This window comes from Eleutherodactylus coqui, chromosome 2 (genome assembly GCF_035609145.1).
Source record: "Eleutherodactylus coqui strain aEleCoq1 chromosome 2, aEleCoq1.hap1, whole genome shotgun sequence".
Lineage (NCBI taxonomy): Eukaryota > Metazoa > Chordata > Amphibia > Anura > Eleutherodactylidae > Eleutherodactylus > Eleutherodactylus coqui.
Window position 1 is genome coordinate 184,817,846 of NC_089838.1, and position 24,864 is coordinate 184,842,709.

Consider the following 24,864-nt stretch of genomic DNA (forward strand, 5'->3'; position numbering starts at 1 on the left):
GCAGTCGTTCATACATGAACAACTGCCTATTTAATCAGGCCGCCAGCTGCGACAATGAAGCGGCTAACTCCTGCGTGATTTTAATGCCCATGTGAATAAGCCCTCCAAGAGCTGCAGAGTGAAAAGAGTGGATGTGGTTTTGCAGTGTTTCCACCAAGATATTGTGGAGCGCTAACTTTAGTGAGAAGTCTCAAGATCTTAATGAAGTACATTTCAGTTTAACCTGTTAGCGACATCTCCCATGAATACAGCATAGGTGGATGTGCAAGGAGTGTGTGGCACAGCTTGAGGAGCTTCTTGGTGGGACACCTCCATTATCCTGGCGCCCGCGGGGCTTCTTCCTTCCTCAGGGCTGCTGCTTGTTCAGTGCTGCGCCTGTAGTGCAGTTCATGTAGAGAGAACAATATCGCACGAGCGTTGGAGGAGTGAATGACGCACGCACAACTTTGCACCTGCACGGATTTTGTCATTTTGTTTTTTTTCAAGTGATATAAATGCAAATCGTTATTTGTAATGGGTGTATTTACATCGACCACTTTTCCCTCGCAGGCAAAATAATCACAGTACGTTCTGCTTTCGCACAAGAATAGAACATACTGATGTGCAGTCTTCCACCCATTGCGCCGCACATGGACAGAATGTCTGTGATGTGCCATGCAAGTCGCGCCCGATATTCTATAAAGCACCCTGATGCTACATGCACACGGGGGCAAATCTTGCGCACCTTTTCTGCAAGACACACAAAACTTGCGCAAATATGAACTCCATTCTTTTGAATGAAGTTATTCACATGAACGATTTTCTTTCCCTCACAGCGATGCTGCGAGGTTAAAATTCGCTGCATGCCCTATTTTCTGGCGTTCTCTCATAATGCCTCACCCATTATTTTCAATGGGACCTTTAAAGACCTCGCATGCCGTGTGATGTGCATGCGAGTGCGATGTGTCCCATTGAAAACAATGGGGAACACGATCCTGACGCGCGTGAAACACGTGCCTGAGGATCGCAATCTCACAGAAATGATGCAATGTGGTTTTGGATGAAAAACATCCGCATGTGAAACTCATGTAGGCAAACGCAGTATGAGGCTGAGTTTCTTGGCCCTATATCGTGCTCGCCCGTGTCAATGCATCCTCCTATTGCTAAACAATACAGAAAAGCAAGTGGTTTCACATTTACTGAAAAGACAGGGCCCCATACATTTAGGGTGTCTTGGACCCATACGTTGAGGCCTCATGTCCACTGGACAATTTGAATTAGCAAATCCGCACGGGTGTCCCGCACGCTTGATCCGCGCTGACAGGCGGGTCATATCCGGCGGGTCGGATGCATTGGACATCCGCAGGTAAGTAAATACCTGAGGATGACAATTTTTCCTGCCGCGCGGATCGCACGTGCGGGAAAACACCCGCAGCATGCTTCATTTTCTGCGGGTCTCCCACGCGTATGGCTCCCGCAGGCTTCCATAGAAGCCTATGGAAGCCATCCGTATCCACGGTACACCCGCAGCTGAATTTCAGCTCTCTGGCGCGGGAGCGACGGAAAGCAGGAGTTAAAAAAAAGAGTGCACGGCACACTGCCGGCGTGCCAAGCACATCCGCCAGGCAGAAGCAAAGAAGATCTGGCCGCGACGGATGGGAACCCGCAGCGTCTGGACAGGTAAGTAAAATCTATTTTCAGGCCTCATGTCCGCGGGAAAGGAGGGACCCATTGCGGGATACTGCATAGAGAATCCGAATGGGCCCGAATTTCCTAGTAGACATGAGGCCTGAGGGTGTATTCCGCTTTTACATGACACTGAATAAGATAGGACTTGTCCTACCTATTGCAGGAATACACCGGCCGTTCCCATAGACTCCTATGAGAGCCGTCAGAAAAGGGAGACGGAGTTTAACAGCGGCTCGCGTTGCTAAAGTCCCTCCCATTGCCGGCAGCTCCCATAGACTGGGGAGGGAGAGGGAGTTTAGCACGACTAGCTTGCTAAGCTCCCACCCCATAGCGCCCCCTCCCTTTGCCGGCAGCTGGCAAGGGGCAAAGAGGGGGAGGGAGTTTAACAGAACTGAACTCTCTTCCCCCAGCAGGCGGTATTCTGGGATGCGGCATATATACGCTGCAGCCCAGCCTCTTATTTATGTGACTTGCGGACACCCGCATCGCGTCTGACGCCCGTGTGAAAGAGGCCTTTACAGATGTATATAATATAGGAGGTGATCCATGTAGCAAACATGTAAAAGTATTCATAGAAAACACAAAAATGATCAAAATGTAAATGAGAACCTGTAGATCTAACAGTACCTGAGACACTTTGCAAGACCTTGTTGGAATAATGCAGTCAGATCCAGAATGCATGCGACAAGTTAAATGCATTTGTCCTTATGCTGCAGTATAGTAGACTGCCGTCTGAGATACAGGGTTGTTCCCATCTTACAAAAAGTGGAGGCACTGAGAATGAAATAGAGCACAGGTTTAACGCTGGATACGCTTCTAAGTTTTCCTTGCACAGCGGTAGTTGTAGCAAATCCACTATGGTGGGAACTGCAGCCGGCACTGTTCACTTTAGTGGGGCCAACTGCGGCAGTTTTCTGTGCAGCGAGCGGCTGGGCGCACTGCGTGGCAGGAAAACAATGAAGGGCTTGCAATGATACATATATCAACACTGCAACCCATCATTCTCTGGATCAGTGGAGTTTTCATAGGTCATAAAGGGATTATATCTACTAGAAACAAACCTTATGGTAAGGGTATGTTTGTAGTAGACATGATAATTAGTTACCATAAAATGTCTATTGATTTGTATAAACTAGACGTATTACGCAGCTGTAGTGATTTAACTCTGTAGAGGCTAATGGCCACACAATCTCATTATGGTATTTGCTGGACAATATCATGGCGAAAGATGTGTTCTAGAACATTAGCCTAATATAAAGCTCCTCTGCAGCCCCTGAGTTAAATTACATTGGTATGTAGTAAGACTAAAGGTATATTTATCTTGGGTGTTTCCCCAGCTCTCCCCACCCTCAACTTCTGAGACAAAGAAGCTACTTTTGCCTGACCACTTGTTGAGGAGCCAAAGATTGGCTCATACACTGGACTTGAGAGGGGTGTGGGGAGGGGGTGGGGGATTCTATATGGCCCAACGAATGAAAACTATATATGTTACTGATGTAATGTGTTATAAGCCAATAAAGGGCAGGTATTATGTGTTTCAATAAAATGAGGGTCTGAGCAATGTACCTCCCAGATCCAGTTTAGACTTGAGACTAATAGCTTGTGTCTGACTGGTTGTTATAAGGCGTGCGCATGCCATACTACACAATTAGGAAGCTACAGAATACTCCGAAACCTGCTGGAGAAAGCAGCACCCAAAACGTGTTAAATGTAGCAAAATTGTGAATTTTCTGCAGCGAAATTGGCTACAGAAAATCCACAGCATATTACAGTACCTGCTGTGTGGATGTGATTTCCAGAAATCTCATCTACTTGCTGCTGAAAACATCAGCGTAAATTGATTTGCAGTGCAGATTTAACCTCTTTAAATGAGGGTATGAAATCCGCCCCAAAATGCGTACCAGCTTTTCTACTGCAGAAAAACTGGTATGTGTCGACATAGTCTTAGGCTGTATCCGCACGGGCTACAAAACATCGCTCATGTGAAAGAACCCATTGGAAACCTTGGGCTTCACATTGTAGCGAGTTTTTGTAGCCCGTGCGGATACAGCCTTAGGGGGAATGCAGATGGCCGGGTCAGATTCTAGCTGCGAGTTTCTCGCAGCAGGATACGACCCTGTGACCCGCGGCTTACCTGTCCAGCGTCTTCGCTCTGCGGATATGCCGGCTGGCACACAGCCGCACATGCGCAGTGCAGAGACGGCGCATCAGAGATGACGTGGCCGTACGAGCCTTTACATACAAGACTTGCACTGAAATAGGACATACCGCGATTTTGTTATTGCGCAAGTTTTCTGCGATCAGAATCACGGCTGTCTGCATAGGATCACATAAACAAATGCAATCCTATGGCAGCGTGCAACTGCGGAAATTCTGCGTGAAATCTTGCCGCGGAATTTTTGCCCGTATGCATTCAGCCTTAGGCCTCATTCACCTCCACATGAAATCCTCATCTAGCGCAGATTTCAGTGACAATACTTGGAACTTCTGACGCGGATTTTCATTCTGACATGACACCGATCAGCACACGTATTCGCTCCATTCAGTGCGTGTGGATTTTCTAACGCGGAATCTAAGTCAAGATTGAGCATGCCAGCTGTTTTTCAAAATTCATGCCATGTGACCTATATCATGGATTGCCATTGAAGGCAATGTGATAATGAAAAGACCCGAATCTTGGCTTGAGATCTGCGTTGAAAAAAACCTCGGCCTAAATGTTCCTGACGTACAAATAATTGGACAATAGCAATTCATCATTGCCTCCAGCACTTTATTCAGAGCATTGAGATCAACTTTTACTGACTGTACTCTGTTCATATAACTGTATGACAGTCCTTAATTAACCCTACTAAATAAATCGGTATGTCTAAAGGATTAATTGCACAGCTAATTATCTTTTTGGCAAACATGTTGGTAATTTATTTCCTTTTCCTTGTGTTAAAAAAAAAAAAAAAAGAAAAAACTTCAAAGCAAGTTGACAAAGTGAGACAGTTTATTCATCGGAGAGCAGACTTTAAAAGAAATTCTTACTTCTAAAAACACTCCAGGGACTTCTGATTTCTATATCTGGATTAGTATGTGAACTGTCACAGAGTAAAGAAAGATAGCCGCTCTGCCTCCTCTGTCACAGAGTAAAGAAAGATAGCCGCTCTGCCTCCTTCCAGCACAGCGCTGGATGTCGTGGAATGTAGGGAAGCACAAATGCACTAAAAACAATGAAAATTGATGGTCCATCTAGTCGGCCCTTATATTACTTTCTCTCTAGGATAGATAAATGCTTATTTCAGGCATGCTTCAATTCATGTGGTGTTATTTTTCCAATCGTGTCGCTAGTGGTTTGTTCAGGCACCTACTACTCTTTCAGTAAATAACATTTTCTGTAAAAATACAGGCATCTAGGTTCATAAAGTATAAAATCAGTCATGCTGTGGTAGTAACAAAAAACCCCCCAAAGTTTTGAACTGGAGTGTGAAGGGTTGTACGCTGTGATCACCTAATCTAAGCAATCTATTGTGAGTAGGGATGAGCGAGTATACTCGCTAAAGCACCACTCGCTCGAGTAATGTGCTTTAGCCGAGTATCTCCCTGCTCGTCTCTAAAGATTCGGGGGCCGTCGGGGGGCAGGGAGCTGCGGGGGAGAGCAGGGAGGAACGGAGGGGAGATCTCTCTCTCTCCCTCTCTCCGGGCCGCTCTCCCCTGCTCCCCGCCGCGACTCACCTGTCAGCCGCGGCGGCTCCCGAATCTTCAGGGACGAGCAGGGAGATACTCGGCTAAGGCACATTACTCGAGCGAGTAGTGCTTTAGCGAGTATACTCGCTCATCCCTAATTGTGAGGGATCCTGTCATAGTCAGGGGAAGCCAGAGGTCAATACACAGGTATCTCAGTTTGCAGTATGAAGGAGCAGGCAGGTGGTGGAGTTTGACTACAGTCTTGGGAGCACAATAACCACACGAGGATGGGAGGTGCTAGGCCAGTATATATATGGTTTTTATACTGTCGGGGGACAGGGTGAAACCAATCAGGGAAGCAGGAAAAAGGAATAGGTGCAAGGTTTAGCAGGGGAGTTTATCACAGGGCTGGATAGCTCAACAGGTAGAGCCGCTGCCTGGAGCACAAGAGCTCCTGGGTTCAAGCCCTGACAGATCCCCTATAGGCTCACGATCAGGAATGCTGCTTGAGTGCAGTTTGATGCTATTTTTTAGTGAGACAGACAGATATCCCTTTAGACTGCATCTACTGTGTGAGTCGGTGGGAGATGCCGATTTCAATGAGACCCTGAAGACAGGCAAGTATATGTCATGCCGGATCATCTACTGAGCAAATAGGTGGCACCAGTGAAAAGCTCTTCAGGCGGATGTTGTGGAACAATGGTGTATTGGCCTCACCATTAAAATATTCATTGACATACTACAAATGTCTGTATTATCTTAAAGGGGTATTCCCAGCTCCGAAATCCTATTTTAGTGTGTTTTTTAAATCTTAAAATAATTAATTCACCCATAGGATGCCCTTTTCTCCAGATGTGGATTTCTCTGCCCTCTTGTTTACAGCTCGTTGCCAGGGAAACTGGCCACCTCCGCTATCGAATACAGGAGATTGATGCCTGTGTACTTCTTACTCTTGCTTTCTTCTAAATCTGGTGGCTTGGATCTGAGGAGAACATGCGCTGTTCTTCTCAGTAGTGCATTGTTCATACCTGAAATATCATTAATAAAATGACTCATATTCTAGACCACATGTGTCAAACACAAGGCCCGCGGGCCGAATCTGGCCTGCTGCCTCGTGTTATGTGGCCCGCGGCGTGCCGACGCCGCTCACCACTGCAGCAATTACCAGCTGGGGTGCCTCAGCTCCCCATTGGTAATCACGCCGGCAGCGCTGATCCCGGCGCACACTGACGTCAGTGTGCAGCCAGGAGCCTCCTCCCCTGAGTCCCCTGCTCTTCAGTTCCGCAGGAGAGGAATCGGGGAGGAAGCGTTCTGGGCACACACACTGATGTCAGTGTGCATCCAGGAATCAGCGCGAGAAGAGGAGGAGCGGCGCTCACAGCAGGGAGGAGGTAAGTATATGGGTTGGGGGGGGCTTATTATTGTTACTGAAAGGGCTTATTACTGGGGGGGGCATTACTGAGGGGGGCTTATTATTGTTGCTGAGGGGGGCTTCTTATTGCCGAGGGGGGGCTTATTACTATTACTGAGGGGAGCTTATTATTACTGAGGGGGGGGGGGCTTATTACTGGATGGAGCTTATTACTGAGGGGCGGTTAACGTTGCTATGGGGGTATTACTACTGAGGGGGTTAATATTACAAATTGGGCCACTGTGGGGGTCATTATTTTTACTGGGGCCACTATCAGGGTCACTATTAGGGCTCATTCACACGGGTGTAATTGTATTTCGGTCGCGCAAATATGCTGCGTATTTGCGCTATCGAAAATCGCTTAGGCCTGTATATTTGCGTTTGCAAAAATGAACACACGTTTGGCCCATTGAAATGGTGCGCAAATATGCAGTGAATACATAGGTTTCCTGCACATTCACCACGTATTTGCGCGGTCCATGCATACGGGCGGAAATTCCGCGGCGGGATTTCCCGCAGAATTTCCGCCTGTGGAAGCTGCCATAGGATTAGAAAACGCAATCCTATACAGAAATCTCGCGCAGAAAACAAATCGCGGCATGCTCTATTTCTGTGCGGGTCCCGCAGAGCCCCGCACAGAAATGTCACTCCCCGGCCGCTGGCTCTGCTCTGCACATCGCCGGCTGCCCGGCAGCCGGCACATCACAGAACTGGAGCCGCGGGAGCAGGTAAGTACCGCGCTGGTTCCTGCAGGGGCGCGGGTCGGGTCCCACTGCGAGAATTCTCGGAGCGGGATCCGACCCGGCCGTCTGCAGGCGGCCTTACAATCGGCCCTTTGAAGGTCACCATAAGCCTGATGTGGCCCTCGGTGAAAATGAGTTTGACACCCCTGTACTAGACAATACACACATCTACTAGTGACTACATATTCTATAGAAATAAATATTTTCTTGCATCCACTTTTTATGGACTTTTCCTAATGAGGGTCTTTATGCTCCTCTTTGGATTTTCAGTCCAATGAACAATTAGTCTTTGGGAGAGAGGTTCTTCAAGCTATAGTTCTTCTGCCCCCCAGTAATAATCTAGTTTATTCTCACATGGGTGCGGTCATGGGCATAAGGAAAAAACTAAAATTCTACTTAACGATAATTTGGTTTTCCATGAGCACTTGACAGCACTGCTTTATTCCCCCACATACGGGGTTTTTAGGTGGATATTAAAAAAAAGTCTAAACTAGTCCAAGGATCTTGCTGCAGATTGAGATGGCTATGGGTGTTCCTACCTTTAGAGGAATTTTTTTGTCCGAGTGGGAGGCGATCACCCATGGGTGCAGTCACTGACTCATGACAAACAGATTACCTTTAAGTGTAATCTTACTCTTTTGTGTCATCAGAGCTCTATGCTGGCTTGTTTTATGCAAGACAACCTGTGGTTTTCATTGGTATCATTTAGGCCACATATGATTTTTCCATTTACCCATTTTAAATTGTGCTTTTTAGGAGGTGGGATGAACAAAAAACAGTAATTATGGCATTGTTTTCAATTTTTTTAGAACATTCAGAGTGAGGGATCAAAACATGACTTTATAGCGTGGGTCATTACAAAATGCAGTGATACCAATTTGGTATATTTTCCCCCATAGGAAAGCATTTATCATTGTAAAAAGGGTGATTTTTTTTTTTTTTTACATAATATTTAATCGTCTCAGAAGACTTGAGCATACAGTCATTTCATCACTTGGATAACGCACTACTGTGGTTCTAATAGGCTTATGTCCACGGCAGACACGAGGAGCATTTGTTGGCCCTCCTGCTGCCACTACAAGCCATCAGCACCCCACCATTATATCGTGAGGGCACCATTGGACTGACAGAGGGGTTCAACAGCCAGGATTGCAGCTAGCCATCAAGAAGGTCATTAGTAAAATTACTGAAAATAAGAAGGCCCAATAATGACCTGTGATAACCCAGTGTATACTGTATATAGGGGAGAAATAACCCTATTAGAATTCTTTTATTGAGATGACACCCTTGGTTACCATACCCCATTTCAGTGGGGAAGATAAGAGTCCCAGGCGCTGCACAGTGTATGAAGTTGTGCTGACTCCAGCATATAGCGGCTCAGAAAAGCAGCAGATCAGTGTGGGGGGCCAGCTGTTGGATCGTCAACCCATCTTTTATTGACGACCTATCCTTAGGATAGATCATCAGTTAAAAAATAAGAGTCTGGAAAACCCTGTTAATAAATTGGCCTTTTTTTCTAAGGCCCCCTGTCCACAGCAGTGATTTTGCCGGCGGTAAATCACCGGCGAATCACACCGGCTGCAGCTTTGCATAGCGTTGCTGTGAAAAAGCGCTGGCCCCATGTCCATGAGCAGAGAATCATTGCGATTCTCTGCTCGCAGCTGGCCATTCACAGCATGCTGCGAATGGCCCCGATTCTCCGCGGTCAGCCTATTTTTACTCCCTATTTTTGCTCCCGGGCGGCGGCTCCCGCGGCTGAGATTCCCTGCGGGATACCGCAACGCCCGTGGACAGGGGGCCTAATTGTCTTTCACCATTCTACCTAGACCACTTTTGAAGGGCCCACACGTTTACATTTCTTACTATTTATGCAATTGAAAAAAAATGTTTTGGTTAGTTTTACCTAGTTTGACAAGGAGTCTCTTAAGTTTCCATATTTGCTGCTTTTTGTATAGAATTTATTCATTCCTTTAGGCCTCATGTCCACTAGAAAAATACAATCTGCGCAGATTTCTGCACCAGATTCCGCGTGGATTTGCTTTAAATGGATTTTTTTTTTTCATGCGGATATCCCGACCTATAGATAGCAATGTGGCCGATCCGTGCAGAATCCGCACTAAAATGGAGCATGCTGCATTTTTTTTCCGCTCATGAAAAACGCAAATCGATTAAAATGCCATCCGCGGGTGCAAAAGTCAGTTTAATTGACCTGCAGATGGCCATTGATTTCCTATGGGCAAAATTTCACCCGTGGAATCCGCAATTCAATTTTGCTAGTGGACATGAGGCCTTAATGCCTCATGACTTCTTTCTTGCCTAAGTGTTTCTGCCTTGTATAAGGCCTCGTGTCCACAGGGAAAATAAAATTTAAAATCTGCAGATAGAATAGAATAGATAGATAGAATGTCCAATAGAACTCAGCATTGCTTCTTTGGCCTCCTCTGGCCTGTGTGCTTATTTTAAGGAGTGATGTTACCCCTCCCGACCCATGTCATAGGCCTCTCCCTAGCTAAGCCAGAAACCTACTGCACACTGATGAGGGGCAAAACCCCGAAGCAGCTGTCTGTCTATGGTTTTCTTGCTTAGTTTCCTATTCCCCTTCAGTGTTTTAAAGACTTGTTTAAAGAGTCGTCCGGGAATGCTGCCATCCAATAGGTGGCGCTGCAGAGGTACTGTTCCAACTTCATTATTTGCAGGTACATTGTAAATAACTTACATTTTGGAAAGTATAGCGTTCCCCCACCCGTTCTGACAGCCCGTCACTTGATTTTTTTCACATTAGCAGATGTGCCGTTGCAGTCCAAGCCAGGACGGCACATCATCATAGACGTCCCCTACAGACCAGAGCTGGATGTCTCTGGTCTCCCGTGTTGATTTTTCCACTAATGCGCAATCCATCCTGTCTGTTGCGCATGCGTGCTGAAAGGTTAGAGTTTGTAAATCCTTTAGTAAAAACCTTAGCATCTGATAAATGCAAACTAGTTATGTTGTGGTCACTTTTATGTAGGTGCTCCATAATCTGCAGTTCTGGTACCCTGTCCGGTCCGTCAGTTAAAATGAAGCCTGTTAATTACAGTAGGTATCGGTGAGGTCCACGTTGGGACACAGACTAACCACTTGAAAGGTTTTATTTTGTAACTCTACATTGAACAGTTGAAAGGTCTGGATTTGCTCCTGTGCTTTGAGCTGGTGGCCTTGCTGCATAACCCAGTTGTACTAGATCACAGACTGATAACCGGTTATTAGGATTGTTTGGCAGAGAGCAGAATTCATGGTTGGTAATTATGCAAGTTGGCGATGCAAAACATCCCTGCATCATACGTGAAGCAATAGTTCTTATGGTATGCTGAGTAATGTTCCACTAGAGCCCAGGTGAGGTCTGCAGTTATATAGATGGGTTCACACCAGCATTCCATCTTCCTGCTCCATTAGCCAGCCTATGACGGAAACAAACAGCACTAGACACTGCTAAACTCCTTCACCCTCCCCTTTTCTGACGGCTCTCATAGACTTCCATAGGAGTGTACGGCAACGGCTACCATATTCCCGCAAAAGATAGAAAAAGTCCTAGCTTTTCCGTCAGAGCGTAAATGCTGACGGAAAATTGCCCATCTGAATAGATGAATTGGAATCCAATGCTTCAGATGGTCGCGATTCGGCCGGCGTTTTACCGTGGCAAAATAGCAATGATAAAGCGCTCGTGTGAAATAGGCCTCAGCCTGTATTTATATGGGCGGGTTTTTGGGGTTTTTTTTCACGCGTAAGCTCTGTTCCAGTCCAAGATTTAAAGAACTCGTAAGGAAAAAGAACCCATTCATTTAAATCGGTTAATTCACAGAGATCGATAGTCTCAGTTTGAAAAATCGCTGCAAGACCTATTTTTGTATGATTCTGGTTTAGGAAGAATACCGCTCCCTCTATTTTTTTTATGGGAATAGTCAAAAAACAGCTTGCATTCGCATGCCATGTGAGTGCAATCCGATTTTAAAGCATAAAAATTGCAAAAACGCTAAGCAGACACATAAAAATTGCATTAAAATGGCACAGAGAAAGATCAGTTTTTCACTAAACAAATTTGAACATATTTGTGAATACAGCCTCAGTGGACTGAGTGAGAACTGTGGGATATTAAGATTTCTTTTAAATATACACAATCAGAAGAAAAAAAATTGAAAAACAAATGTTTAAAAATTGATCATTTTGTGATGTCACATTCCCTTAACCCATTAGGGACGAAGCAGAGTAAATTTATGGCGCTAGGTCCTGCTCTTTACGCTGCATCCGCACGGGCTACAAAATCTCACTACAAAACTATCGCTGCAATGTGAAGCCCATGGCTTCCAATAGGTTCTTTCACATGAGCGATGTTTTGTAGCAAGATTTTATAGCCCATGTGGATGCAGCCTTAATCCCAGCCAATAGTAAAAATACAGCAAGAAATTAAAGCCCCTGCTCCTGTAATCAATCAAAAGAAGGTTGGGTTGTCAGCACAGCTGAGAACCCGTAGGAGGAGGGAGAAGTGGTTTTTAACCCCTTCTGCCTTCTCCTTTCCCTAGTACGCAGCACTCAATGAGCACTATGTACTAAGAAGTTAAAATGGAAGTGTTTCTTCCACTATGTGAGCCAGTGATCACGTGACTGCCGGGATCTCCTGGCATAGCAGAGCTGCAGGGTCCTAAAAGACCCTGATCTGTTCTGCCAGTTACTATTGTCACTACAACTGTTTTCCCTGTAATTGGGGATTCTATGGATGCCCCAGCTACAGTGGTAAAGTGTTTAATAAAAGAAAACATGTGAATGTCCTGCAGAGGTCTTATATGACATCATGGGGGACAATGATAGTAAAAAAAATAATTACATAAATAGGTAAAACAAAATTACAAAATAAAATAAAAGTATACACAAAAAAAACCCCAAAGCCGACGCCAACCAAAACCGTCGCCGAATGCCCCCTGTAATCCAAAACCATACATGTTATAAACAATGAAAAAGAAAAAAAGAGCTCACCGCCTCACTCCATTTGGCACATCTATATTTCACAGGCTAGATTCTCCGGTAAGCAGTCTTGCTGTGCAGTCCTCATCGGCATTCCAAAAGGATATATTCAAGTAAGCAAAAGGTGGCTGCTATTCCGTGAAGAAATCTCTCAAAGTCTTTATTAAACAAGTGTTTCACATAAAGCCCAGTACAAAGGATGCGTTTCCATTCAGGAATGAATCCTAATCACCTGATCAAGATTCATTCCTGGATCGAAACGCGTCCTTTGTACTGGGCTTTATGTGAGACACTTGTTTAATAAAGGCTTTGAGGGATTTTTTCATGGAATAGCAGCCACCTTTTGCTTATTTGCATACATGTTATATTTCAAAACATCCGAAACAAAATAAGGGAACCCATTCCCATACTTTATTTAAAGGAGATGTCCCGAGGCAGCAAGTGGGGTTATACACTTCTGTATGGCCATAATAATGCACTTTGTAATATACATTGTGCATTAATTATGAGCCATACAGAAGTTATAAAAAGTTTTATACTTACCTGCTCCGTTGCTGGCGTCCTCGTCTCCATGGTGCCGACTAATTTTCGGCCTCCGATGGCCAAATTAGCCGCGCTTGCGCAGTCCGGGTCTTCTGTAGTCTTCTATGGAGCCGCTCGTGCCAGAGAGCGGCTCCGTGTAGCTCCGCCCCGTCACGTGCCGATTCCAGCCAATCAGGAGGCTGGAATCGGCAGTGGACCGCACAGAAGAGCTGCGGTCCACGAAGGCAGAAGATCCCGGCGGCCATCTTCAGCGGTAAGTATTGAAGTCACCGGACCGCCGGGATTCAGGTAAGCGCTGTGCGGGTGGTTTTTTTAACCCCTGCATCGGGGTTGTCTCGCGCCGAACGGGGGGGGGGTTTAAAAAAAAAAAAACCCGTTTCGGCGCGGGACATCTCCTTTAAGCCTAAATTTACTAATTAAAAAAAAATACCTATAAGGGCTTATATCAGTCGGGTTTTCACGCCCGGCCAATATACGCTGTCCCTCTCTGCAAGGGTAGGAGGCAGGCCTGGCCGGGAGCAGTGCACTGAGCTCCTGCCCCCTCTCCGCCCTTCACCACTGTTTGCAATGGGAGGGGGTGGAACTCAGTGCACTAGCTCCTGGCCAGGACCGCCTCCTCGTCTTGCAGAGAGGGCCAGCGTATTATTAGCAGAGCGTTAAAAGCCGACCAATATACGCCTGTCTGAATAAGCCCTCAATGTTAAAAAAAATATATATTTTTTAGCTTTTTTTATCCCCCAATATAGCTAAAAAAAAGGCAGTGAAAAAGATATTAAAAAAATAGCTCTATATAACACGGAAAAAAGAACGCAGCAAAAATAATTTTGGTAGCTGAAGGAAAACAAATAGGGCAGTTAAACCACCACATGGGTAAAATCCCTAAAATGTGTCTGGTCCTTAAGGGGTTACTACATTTTTTTTTTTTTTTTTTACTTCGAAGGGAACTCGTCCATCGGTCTTTGGGCCTTGATCAGCTTATTAGACTGTTCAGGGTTTCCAGCATACCTCTATTTTACATGACTCATACCCATAGCTGCAGATGAATTTGTGAAACCTGATATAACAACCTTTGCTGTGTTTTTATGTAGTTTGCATTCATTCACCAGATTCCAGGAAGTGAAGGTGACAGAACCTAATTGTTCTGGCTTCCAGGAATCTGGTAAATGAAGCCTTTGGCTGCTGGCTGAGAATATGAAGGTCACTCTCACCTACTAACTATCAGTGCAGGACTTTATGTGCCTGCAATGTAACATCTACAGGTAATGTGACAATGCAGCAAACTAGAATATCTGGGCAATTCAGGAGCATGTTACTGCTCAGAGCAAAATGACTTAGTTAATAACTTACATTTTTCAACTATGGGATCAAAAAAGTGCCACGTGTGCTTCTATGTATAGTATTTTGGGTGAAGATCACTGTACTCCCACCTTGCAAAGTATAAAGTATTCATTCATATTTCTGCTTCCTAGCACCATGTATTATATTTTTTAATTCAAAAACTCAATGTGTTTCCAGCAAAGAAACGCTTTACTTAAGCGGTTTTCCGAGATTTTACTACTGATGAGTGATGACCTATCCTCAGGGCAGGATATAGAAAGTTGATCAGCGAGGGTCTGCTACAGATCCCCACCAATCTACTGTTTGCTGGCTCCACTGTTAGCGTGGACAGAACCGGATGCAGACAGCTCTGTCCACAGTGCAGTGGCCCGGGATGGTATTGTTGGCATATTGAATTCAGTGCTATTGCTCTCAATAAAAGAAACAAAAATAATAAGTTTGCAGTTGTGGAATCTTTTAATGGCTGACTGAAATAAAAGAAATGGTGTTAAGCGCCATTCACTAGGGATTCAGTTTTCCTGCTCCATTATGGAGTTCCCTGGATGAATTGATCTGTGTCGTAACGGAACCAAACTGTGCTGGATGGATTCCATTGACCAGAATGGTGTCCATTAGGTTCCTACACCTGTCTGGCAGTTTTACAGGACGAAAATCAGGCAACAGCAGTATCGCTGCTACAAAATAGCTGTGATATTGCTGCTACCTACGTACACGCAATTTTGTAGTGTCAGTGATGCTTTTTTCCTTGGGAAAACTGTAGCATCGCTTCACTGCTACCTGTGATTTGTAGCAAGGTTAATAGGACTTTCTAATGTTAAAATTGCATAGTATAAAAATCAGGGATCCTGCACACTGGCGATCACGATATCGCTGCGTTTTTTTAACACGGATGTCAATAGGACTTTCTAATGTTATAAACGCATTGTCAGATGCCTTTCTCAATCTCAAACTAGTCAGTATTACCGAATGCTGTCCATGCTCTGTCTTCTTGGTTCTCATAAAGTGATCGTATTAATTCTCCCATTTGCTTCATACATTGTTGTGTTCAATGCAGTTGAATGCTTTATTGTGATCTATGAAGGACATGTACACGTCCTGCTATTATTCTCACGTCTTCTCCTTGATCCTCTGAAGGTTTACAATTTGATCTCTGGTTCCACATCTTATGTGAAGTCCAGCTTAGTCATCACGGAGCTCCTTCTCAACAAATGAGTTCATGCGTTTTTGAATAACCTTGAGCAGGATTTTGCTTGCATGCGATTTGAGTGCGATGGTCCGATAGTTGCAGCATTCTTGCATGTCACCTTTTTTTTAGAAGTGGTACGAAAACCGATCGTGTACGGTCTTTGGGCCACGATTTGGTGTTCCAGACCTGTTGACGCAGAATTGTTAACATCAGGATTGGCCCTGGTTGGAGTAACTCAGCTGGTATGCGGTCAATGCCCGGGGCTTTCCTATTCGAAAGTTGTTTCATAGCCCCTGCTCCAGAAGATCTGGCTCTTGCTTCATTGGAACTTCTTGACTGGTTGATTGACTTGGTCCACTGCCTGCGTAAAGCTTTGCTGTGTATTCTTGCCACCTTCATCTAATTAGATCTTCACTGTGAATACTAATGCTGTCTAAAAGTTAGAGTCTTAAAATGCATCAGATCTATCGCAGTAGCTTTGCTGAATGATAAATCTGTCGAATTTGAAAACTGTTTGCTCTAAGTTTAGACCAGCTGTAAGCTGGCTTAGTGTCCGACAAAAATTGTGCCAATTTGGTGCAATTTAGGACATGCCCCTTTTTCGGCCAAGTTGGAAAAACTATCCAAAAGTGTCTAAATACACATAGTAAATGTGGTGCACAGCATATAAGACCATTTTCTGGCGTGATTTGCTCCAGAAACGGTCATATATTGGTTAACTTTCTCGATCATGCATGCCACGTCCGTGCCTATCAATGCGCCTGCGTCTATTATCTGAAATGTTACACTCAACATAGCATGCATTGTATTACTGGATTACACAGCCAATCAAAGCGGGATCATGCAACATGCAGAACAGACAAGATGCTATATGAAGGACATTGCAGAGGTGAGAATATTGATGAACAACCACACACAGGCCTTCCATAAATTGAGGGGAGTGGCTGCCTAGTATAATACTTGAACATACCTTGTTTTCCCGAAAATAAGACACTTTCTTATGACTTTTTTCCTCAAAATAGGCATAGTGTCTTATTTTCAGGGGGATAATACTTACCTAGCAGCTGGCATTCGGTCCCTCGTGCTGGTCTTCATCGCTGTTGCAGGCTTCTGTGTCCTGCACAGCGATAGAGCAGTTCTTCCTGGTAGCGGGGCTTGAATACCCCACCTCCAGCAAGCTGATGCTCTGATTGGTTAATCGAGTGCCGTGTCAGCCAATGAGAGCCGCGCACGAGATTAACCAATCACAGCCATTTACTGAATGACATCAATGAACGGCTCTGATTGGTTATTGGAGTGCCGGCTTTGATTGGCTGATGCGCCGCTCAATTAACCAATCAGAGCATTAGCTTTCTGGAAGCGGGGTATTCAAGCCTGACGCAGCCCAGCACAAGGGAACCGAATGCTGGCTGCTAGGTGAGTATTGTTTGTTTTTGTTTTTTTACATATAGGGTAGCTAGGGCTTATTTTGGGGGGAGGGCTTGTATTTCAAGACCCCAAAATCAGGGTAGGGCTTATTATCATGGTAGAGCTTATTATCTGGGAAACACGGTAGATAAGGCATATAAAGCGTGCCAATCACACTGATACGTGTAGTGCCTACAGCCTACTAATGACGCCGTACTACTAGATCCAGCGGGCTGCCCTGCACCTTACAAGCGAACCACATGATGTACTTATACCCTGGCTAACCCAACATTATAAAGCCAGACTGCTTCCTTAACAGTTGATATGAAATAGTAGTTAATATGTTAGCCAAAATACTCAAGCTCGCCACTCGCGTCAAGGGTCCTTGTTTGGGGGATAAATATCATTAATGGGATGTTTCTTATTGGTGTTTCGTGCTGCTTTGATGTAATTTTTGTGATTCACAGCATTTTCTGAAAAAATATTAATTTTGCTACACTTTCAAATATATGCAAGGGAAAGACCCACACGAGTATATGGTAAAACTCCGTGTTTTACTGGTGTGTGGAGCAGCGATCACCGTGATCGTGTAGCCTGCACATGACAGCATATCCGACCCACACTGTCATGCACAGGCTTCCTGGATTCTTTTTTTTAACTCTCCTCTTTTTTTAAATTTCCTAGCAGCATGCGTATAAAATGCCGCACATATGCAATGTAATTGTGTATGTGCAGCATTTTTGTACACACCCATAGAGAATAGGGCTGTATCGCGTGTAATACATGGTAAACTAGAACATGCTGCTCTCTTTTTAACACTGAATTATATGCAATGAATATATACAAGTGTGAATGGATCAATGAAAATCAACATACTTTCATGGACTCCATTCACCGTGTATTATGCAGTGACATCACACTCATGTGAGAGCGGCCTTATTCTTATAATATCATTTCCTGTTCTGAGTTCTGTCAGGTTCATTGATGTCATGGACGCCTTATACCAGCACCAACAGTACTGTTAATAGTGTGGTTCCACGCATAGTGTTTCAAGGAAAAAAGCGCCACTTAGTTTTTTGTTTGTTCCCACTTTTTTTAAATCAAACGAGTTTTATCGAGTTTTTTGCAATAGAACACAATACAATACACAAAAACAAATGCCATTGGTGACACATACACAACTAAAAAATCCACCCTCCCTCCCGTACAGCAGCACACACGGTCTGCCCCTCACTGGACCCACAGTCTTCTACAAGAAAGCCATCCATTGCCTATTGAGCCTGATGAAGAACCCTAAGTAGGTTGGAAAGCTCACTATAACATCATGTATTTTTGTTAGCTATTAAAAGGTATCATATCTACAAGATTACTTGGTTTCTCTGAGAACAATTACATGACGCCATGGCATTTTAAAACACAACATTCTTTGAGTTTCAGATATCTCTCCGCAGGAAATAAAAATGTATATCACAAAAAAATTAGGGCACTTTTTACAAAAAACATCAGAAAAATAATCTGCAAAGAAAACCTCATAGAATGCATGTTTGTTGTTCTTAATCCCTTGATTGTCATTGTTTCTTGTGTTTACAGTAGATGAAGGTATGGAGATTAAAAAGCAGATCACTGGCATGAGAAGGCTGTTAAATGACAGCACTGGACGGGTGTACCAGCGTGTTGGCAAGGAAGGCGAGAAGCTGAAGGAAGGTGTGCACGATCTGGACATGAGTTGGACTGATAGCGTGAGCACTTCATGTGCCACTGATGATCCCATCCACGCAACGCAGGCTCCATGGAACAACGTACCAATCCAAGCCAGCGAGTTTACAGGACAGTATGGGACCCGTTCTAAGACTGTGCAGAATCAGCCGAAAAATCCTGGAACTAATGGTGTGTTTGGAAAGAACTGGAAGAATATGCGGTACATCTTAATATATCTTGACTATAATGTTTTGATTGACTGCTTCCTTCTTATCCATCAGGTGAATTACGAATGGTGAATTCAGTACCAGAATCAAAGTGCTGTACATGTAACTGCCAACCCACTCTCCAGGCCATCCTTCAGGAACTGAAAGCAATGAGGAAGTTCATGCAAGTACAGGCAGGTACTGTATTTTATACCAGCACATACTGTACTACAAATAGTGGGTAATACCATTACATACTAAATTATTCTGCAGTTAAAGGCGCCATCTCATCCTGAATGGACTTGGAAAAAAAGGTTCTCAGTATGTCGTATTTAACACTTAAAAAGCCTAAATACCCTTTACTAGTTTTCTCCATCTTCCTGCATAATCCTGATCCAACAATCATATGCCGGGTTTGCTTACTTTGCTCACTTCCCCATCCTGTCTACTACATTTACTATCTGTCTATAGAGTTGGCTTCTCAGCCAATACTCAATCTGCCCACAACACTACCATAGATTGTCACCGTACCCAATCCAATCAAATGCAGAGTATTAAGGCAGCAGAATGCAGTGCTAAGCTCTTGCTCACAACCTGAAGGTTGCGAGTTCAATCTTCGCTTGGTTTAGGTAGCCGGCTCAAGGTTGACTTAACTCGCCATACTTCCGAGGTCGGTAAAATCAGTACCCAGCTTTCTGGGGGGTAATTAAATTTACCTGAAAGCGCTGCAGAATAAGTTGGCACTATACAAATAACAAGTTCCCTTCCCATTTTCACCATATCTATGCTCCATGCATGTGCAGTAGCCAGCATGTACTGCGCATGTGTGGAGAATTATGCAAACGGGCAGGAGACATCTTGTCCTCCTCTTCCAGTAACGTCCATTCAGATGCCACAGTTACTGGCCCAAGTTGGGAACAACACATCAGTGAAAGTCAGAGAGTGGCATCATATGCCCAGGCATGAGAACAGGTGAAATGTGCAACTTGTAAGTGAATTCCAAAGCGGGCAGTATGGGCGAGCAGAGGCTAATGGTAATCCCTTTATTACAACTGGAAAACACTTTAATATAAGATGCAAAGTTAGTTTCCATAGGGAAAAAATACAAACTTTTATCATGAACTCTTCAAACTGCACTTCCATACTGAATATACAAAAGGGTTTTTTTTTATTTAGTTTCACATTATTTGTATAGCACCAACATAGTTTGCAGTATTTACAACCCACAATGTCATGTTCCTGCTTTATGTAAGCATATTTTCAGAAGAAGCTAATTATGGGGGTTGTCTGAGCCCCATAACATCTATATATGTTAGCAAAGTGATCTTTGTAATTGTGTTTCCATTTAAAAATCTGCGCAGTTCTGTGGATGCGCAGTATAGTTACATTTCCCCGATGTTAGAATTGTTGAACTTCCACTGATGTCACATACTTAATCTATGAGCCTTCGCGGCTCAGTATGTATGTCAGCAGCTACGTCATTGGTGATGGACCATCGTGCACTTGGATGAACCGCGCATATGCTGATGGTCTTCCCTGGCACCTGCTCATACACGGTTTCTCTGAGTGCGAGGACTGCCCACCGCTAGTGATATAACGAGCCGCAAAAGCTCATTGATTGTGTATGTAACATCCGCATCCATCAGTCTCCCACTAGTAGTATTCAGGTTGTAGCTGTAACAATTCATTACACCGCATTACATCTGGATTTCACTTTGGTTATTTGTTGCGTTCCATCTATCTCTAATACTGCCCAATGAAGTGCAGTTTGTATTATTTCTTTTGAGCTCAAAGTGATTGTTTACATGTCATATATATGTGCAGGATAATCCCATTTCATGAGCTTGTACCATTCTAGTTTACAAGTAACCCCTTCCACACCACTTGAAAAACTCTGGCACTTCATATTAAGCTGAACACTTTTCTCTATATTTGAAACATAATGAAATTGGTGCGGATTTTCCGCAGTGGAAAATTCACAGCAAATTCCGTGTCAAAAACTGAGTCAAAACCCACACCCTCACTGCAGATTTTGATAAATATCCACAGTAGACTTCACCCCTTCAATTGAAGGTTTGAAGTCTGTTGCAGGTTTGGACATGATTTTTTTATGTGGATTTTCCACACCAATTCCAGTACATGTGAACATACCCTTAAGGGGTTCTCTAAGACTACAATGTTGATAACCTATTGTAGTCTTAGGCCTCGTTCAAACGAACATGCATTTGCGCGCACGTATGTGTGCACAAATCCGAGCGTCCACGGACGTGCCAAAACACGGGTAAATGCAGGTCTGTGCCAATTGCCTTCAATGGGGCCGCTGCTGCTGCCGGCAGCCCCATTGAAAGCAATGGGCTGCTGACAACCCCTGCAGTGATTTTCAGGGAAGGGCTTTAAATATTAGCCCCTTCCTGAAAATCATCCCTGGCTTGTGTAAAAAAAAAATATATATATCTATATACTCACCTCTCTGCCGCTGCTGGGGCTCAGGCTCGTCTAGCCACTTGATCTCCCAAGGCAGTGTAGTGAAATTCTTTCAGTAAGCGGGAATTTTAAATCCCCACCTGCTGAAAAGGCTGTATCTGATTGGCTGAGCACTCAACCAATCGCAGGCAGCGCTGAGCCATTCATTACATTCATTGTATTGGGGCTGGAAAACCCCTTTATTACCCATGCCTGGATCAGCCTCGCAATTAATGCAGACCCCATGGATCAGCTTTTATAGTTAATACAAATCTCAAACCATAACAAAAAAATAAATGTACTCCCCTCTTCCCCTGTTATGGGCTCTGGCGCCATTTTCACTGCAATGGTTTCTGGTCTGGAAGCAGTAGTGTGAAGAGGAAGAGGAGCTGCTGTCGACACTCTGGGTTCTCTTCTGCTGGCATTGCTGTGCTATGTTCTGGCACGTGCTACGTCCTGACGATGCGGTGCAGGCATTAGGACACAGTGCGGCATTGGCACTCTTAGGACTGGTGGATAATACCATAAGCCATGCCAACTGTTACTGCTTCCCTGGTCTGCTGTAGCAATAAGCACTTCCATTTTCAATAAAATTGTTCTCCCTCCTCTGCTGTAGAAAGGTGGCGCTCTGTGTGGGTACCAACCTTTGCCTACTCCTCATCCCGGCCCTGACGTTGGCATCTAAGTGGTTAGCGTTATTATTCACCTGCTGGGTATGTGGTGTGCTCGGCGCCCTCTCCATTTTCCCCCTGGGACCTATGACAAATATTTGTCATGGGTCTTTAAGGAGTGAAAGTAGAACAAGGGCATACATCAGTGGAATAGCATCCTAACCAACAACAATAGCATCCCGCTGTACAGGGTGTGTAGCACAAGGTTTTTATGCTGCTGGTATATTTTAATAAAGGTCTCCCATAATAAATTCCAGAAGTGTAAGTGGAACAGCCCCCACCGTCACTATCACAAGAGACATCGTACTATATCATGAAGTAATCTGCAGCGTCTTTCTGAAAAGCTGATTACTTTTTTAATCCATCACATAATAAATTATTTTCTCAGCATAAGATCAATAATGTAGAAAATGCAGAAAACACAGAAAAAGCCTTTTCCAATAAATAACCCGTGGAGCATGTACACTGGCTTCATTAAATGCATGAAATTTGTTTCTTTCATATAGTGAAACCAAGATTCAAGTAAACTAATTTGCAATAAAGGCAAGTCTGTTAAATGCTTCAGAAAGCTGAATAATGGAAATGAGGTATCCTGGTACTAAGTGTCCTGTAGCTTCATCACGTAAAGGACTGCAGGATCCGTGTCAAGAATGCCTCTCCTTACTGGTGGTTTAGCTGCTTTACATTTAGCGTGGACTCGCATCAAAACCCACACTGTGTGATGCAGATTTTAACATGGATCCACAGCAGATTTCACCCTTTCAATTGAAGGAGTAAAGTCTGTTGCGGATTCATGTTAGAATTTGCATCAAAATACACACCAGTGCTGTAGATCTTTTGGTGCAGATTTTCTACACTTTAAGTCCATTTAAACGGGACGAATGACGGGCAAACGATGCCCGACATTCGTCCCTGTGTGTCCTCTCTCCCGTGCTGTTGCACGGGGGCTAGTAGTGCTTGCTCGTTCACAGAGCGGCCAGCAGGGGGGCAGGGAGGCTGCTGGAGATTTCACTCCTCGCGCTTCCCCGCCCCTCTCCATTCACTTAACATAGCGGCCGTTTAATGCTGAACAGCTGCTATTTACACTGAGTGATCAGCGTTAAGCTCATCCTCCATCATTTATGCAACAGCACAAGAGCAAGTATGTGCAGAGACGAGTGTCGGGCATCGTTTACCCAACATGCGTCTAGTCTAAATGGGCCTTTAGGGCTCCTTTTACACTGGTGATCGCAGTGCGAAAAAAAGCAGTTTTGCTCGGGAGATGTCTGAGCGTCAGCGAGGCTTTTTCTTGCAAATACATCGTTGCCACTTGCATTTTTCTCGCGATAGACAATAGGAATTTGTAATGTTAAAAACGTATCTCATTATACGAAAAATCACAAGTTCGTGCTTTGCGATGCAAGAAAAATGAGGCTCCACAGGGAATCGGGGGAGATTAAAAAAAAAGCAAAATGCTGAAAGATAGGGCATGCTGCAATTTTTTTTCACTCCACATCGCATGTCTGAAAACATCACAAATGAGCATGAAACCATTGAAAATCATTAGTTTCATAATTCTGTGTTTCCACTCATTCTCGCATCACTCAAAAAACACACGATTTTCTCACAAGTGTGAAGGCACCCTAAATCTGTTATGTGTGAACGCACCCCAAAGGATTTTTCAAGGAAAAATGGTCTTTGTGATCTGCAGGACCCTAAGGCCTCCTGTCCATGCGGAAAATCCCGGTGGCAAAGTGTTCTCCCACGGTGGTGTATCGCAACGCCCGTGGACAGCCAGCCTTACCAGTGTTGCATGGTAGTGATAGCTCTACGTTCTGGGTATAGTCTGGAGAGGTTTGTGCATATAGTGTGAGTAGATCCTTACCTCAGTCTTGTAAGCTGTTGTACTCTGCTTTAATAGACCCTGCAGGAATTCTCAAGCCACGGGAAAACATTTACTGTAGAAGTAAAGCTGTCCTAATGTATTGAGCAATTTCTTGCACTTTAGGATACATTATACAGAAATCTACTTCCACTGAACTCTTTTACTATACGGCCCCAATTACTTTTGTGAATTGCAACGAAAGTCACCAGAAATGACCCCATATGTGCAATTTTTGGGTTTGTCTTTGTATAGAAATCGCAGGGAGAATGAACTTGTTCATTCTTCTCACACTATTTTTTCCATGGCATGGACAATCACTATACAGATTTTTTCTAATACTGTACATGTAAATTGGGTTCCATTGACTTGCATTGAAGGTGGGATGTAAGTGGATTTGATGAGGATTCTGGCCCCGTAAGAGGGATGTTAGTATCATTAATTATCTTGTGTACAAGGACCTCATGGATTTCAGTCAGAATGTAATGATAAAAGCATGCCGAGCTTACGTGTGTGGGGGAAGGGGACAGGTGAGCTAGCTGTCAGCTAAATGAGCATTCAGACATCTGCCTAATATGTATGGTAGCCTAAAAGGGTTGTCAGAGTTGCTTTTGTTTTTTTTTTCAAAAACATGTTCCCCGTGGAGCAACATGACAAACATAACGGGTCTCCCTCGTGACGTCATTGACATGGAGGACTGAGCAGCAGCGGGGGCCAAGAGAGTTGAGCATATGTGTGTTATGTTTTGTCACAGGGAACATCTTAGTTATTAAAAGAAAAAACACAACAAGATGTTCCCCGTGCAATGACATAACAGGCATATGCTCAACTCTCTTGGCCCCCTGCTGTTGCTCAGTCCTCCGTGTCAATGACGTCACGAGGGAGACCCCCTAGGTTTGCTATCTTGCTGCACGGGGAACATGTGTTTGAAAAAAAAAAAACCAACTCGGACAACTTCTTTAAGAATAAGAAAATCATGTTTCTGCCATAATCAGACGTTTTAGT

At 44.3% G+C, this 24,864-nt stretch overlaps 1 protein-coding gene across 2 annotated transcripts in view; it reads left to right on the plus strand.

Annotated features, from left to right (window-relative positions):
* BEND7 (BEN domain containing 7) overlaps positions 1-24,864 on the plus strand; it is a 61,110-nt gene that overhangs the window by 28,573 nt on the left and 7,673 nt on the right. Inside the window, exons 3-4 of one of the 2 annotated variants that reach the window (XM_066589909.1) lie at positions 18,551-18,847; positions 18,940-19,062. In XM_066589909.1, the coding sequence (XP_066446006.1) occupies positions 18,551-18,847; positions 18,940-19,062 (420 nt within the window). The remainder of the gene's footprint in view (positions 1-18,550; positions 18,848-18,939; positions 19,063-24,864) is intronic. The other variant, XM_066589910.1, reaches the window with a different exon arrangement.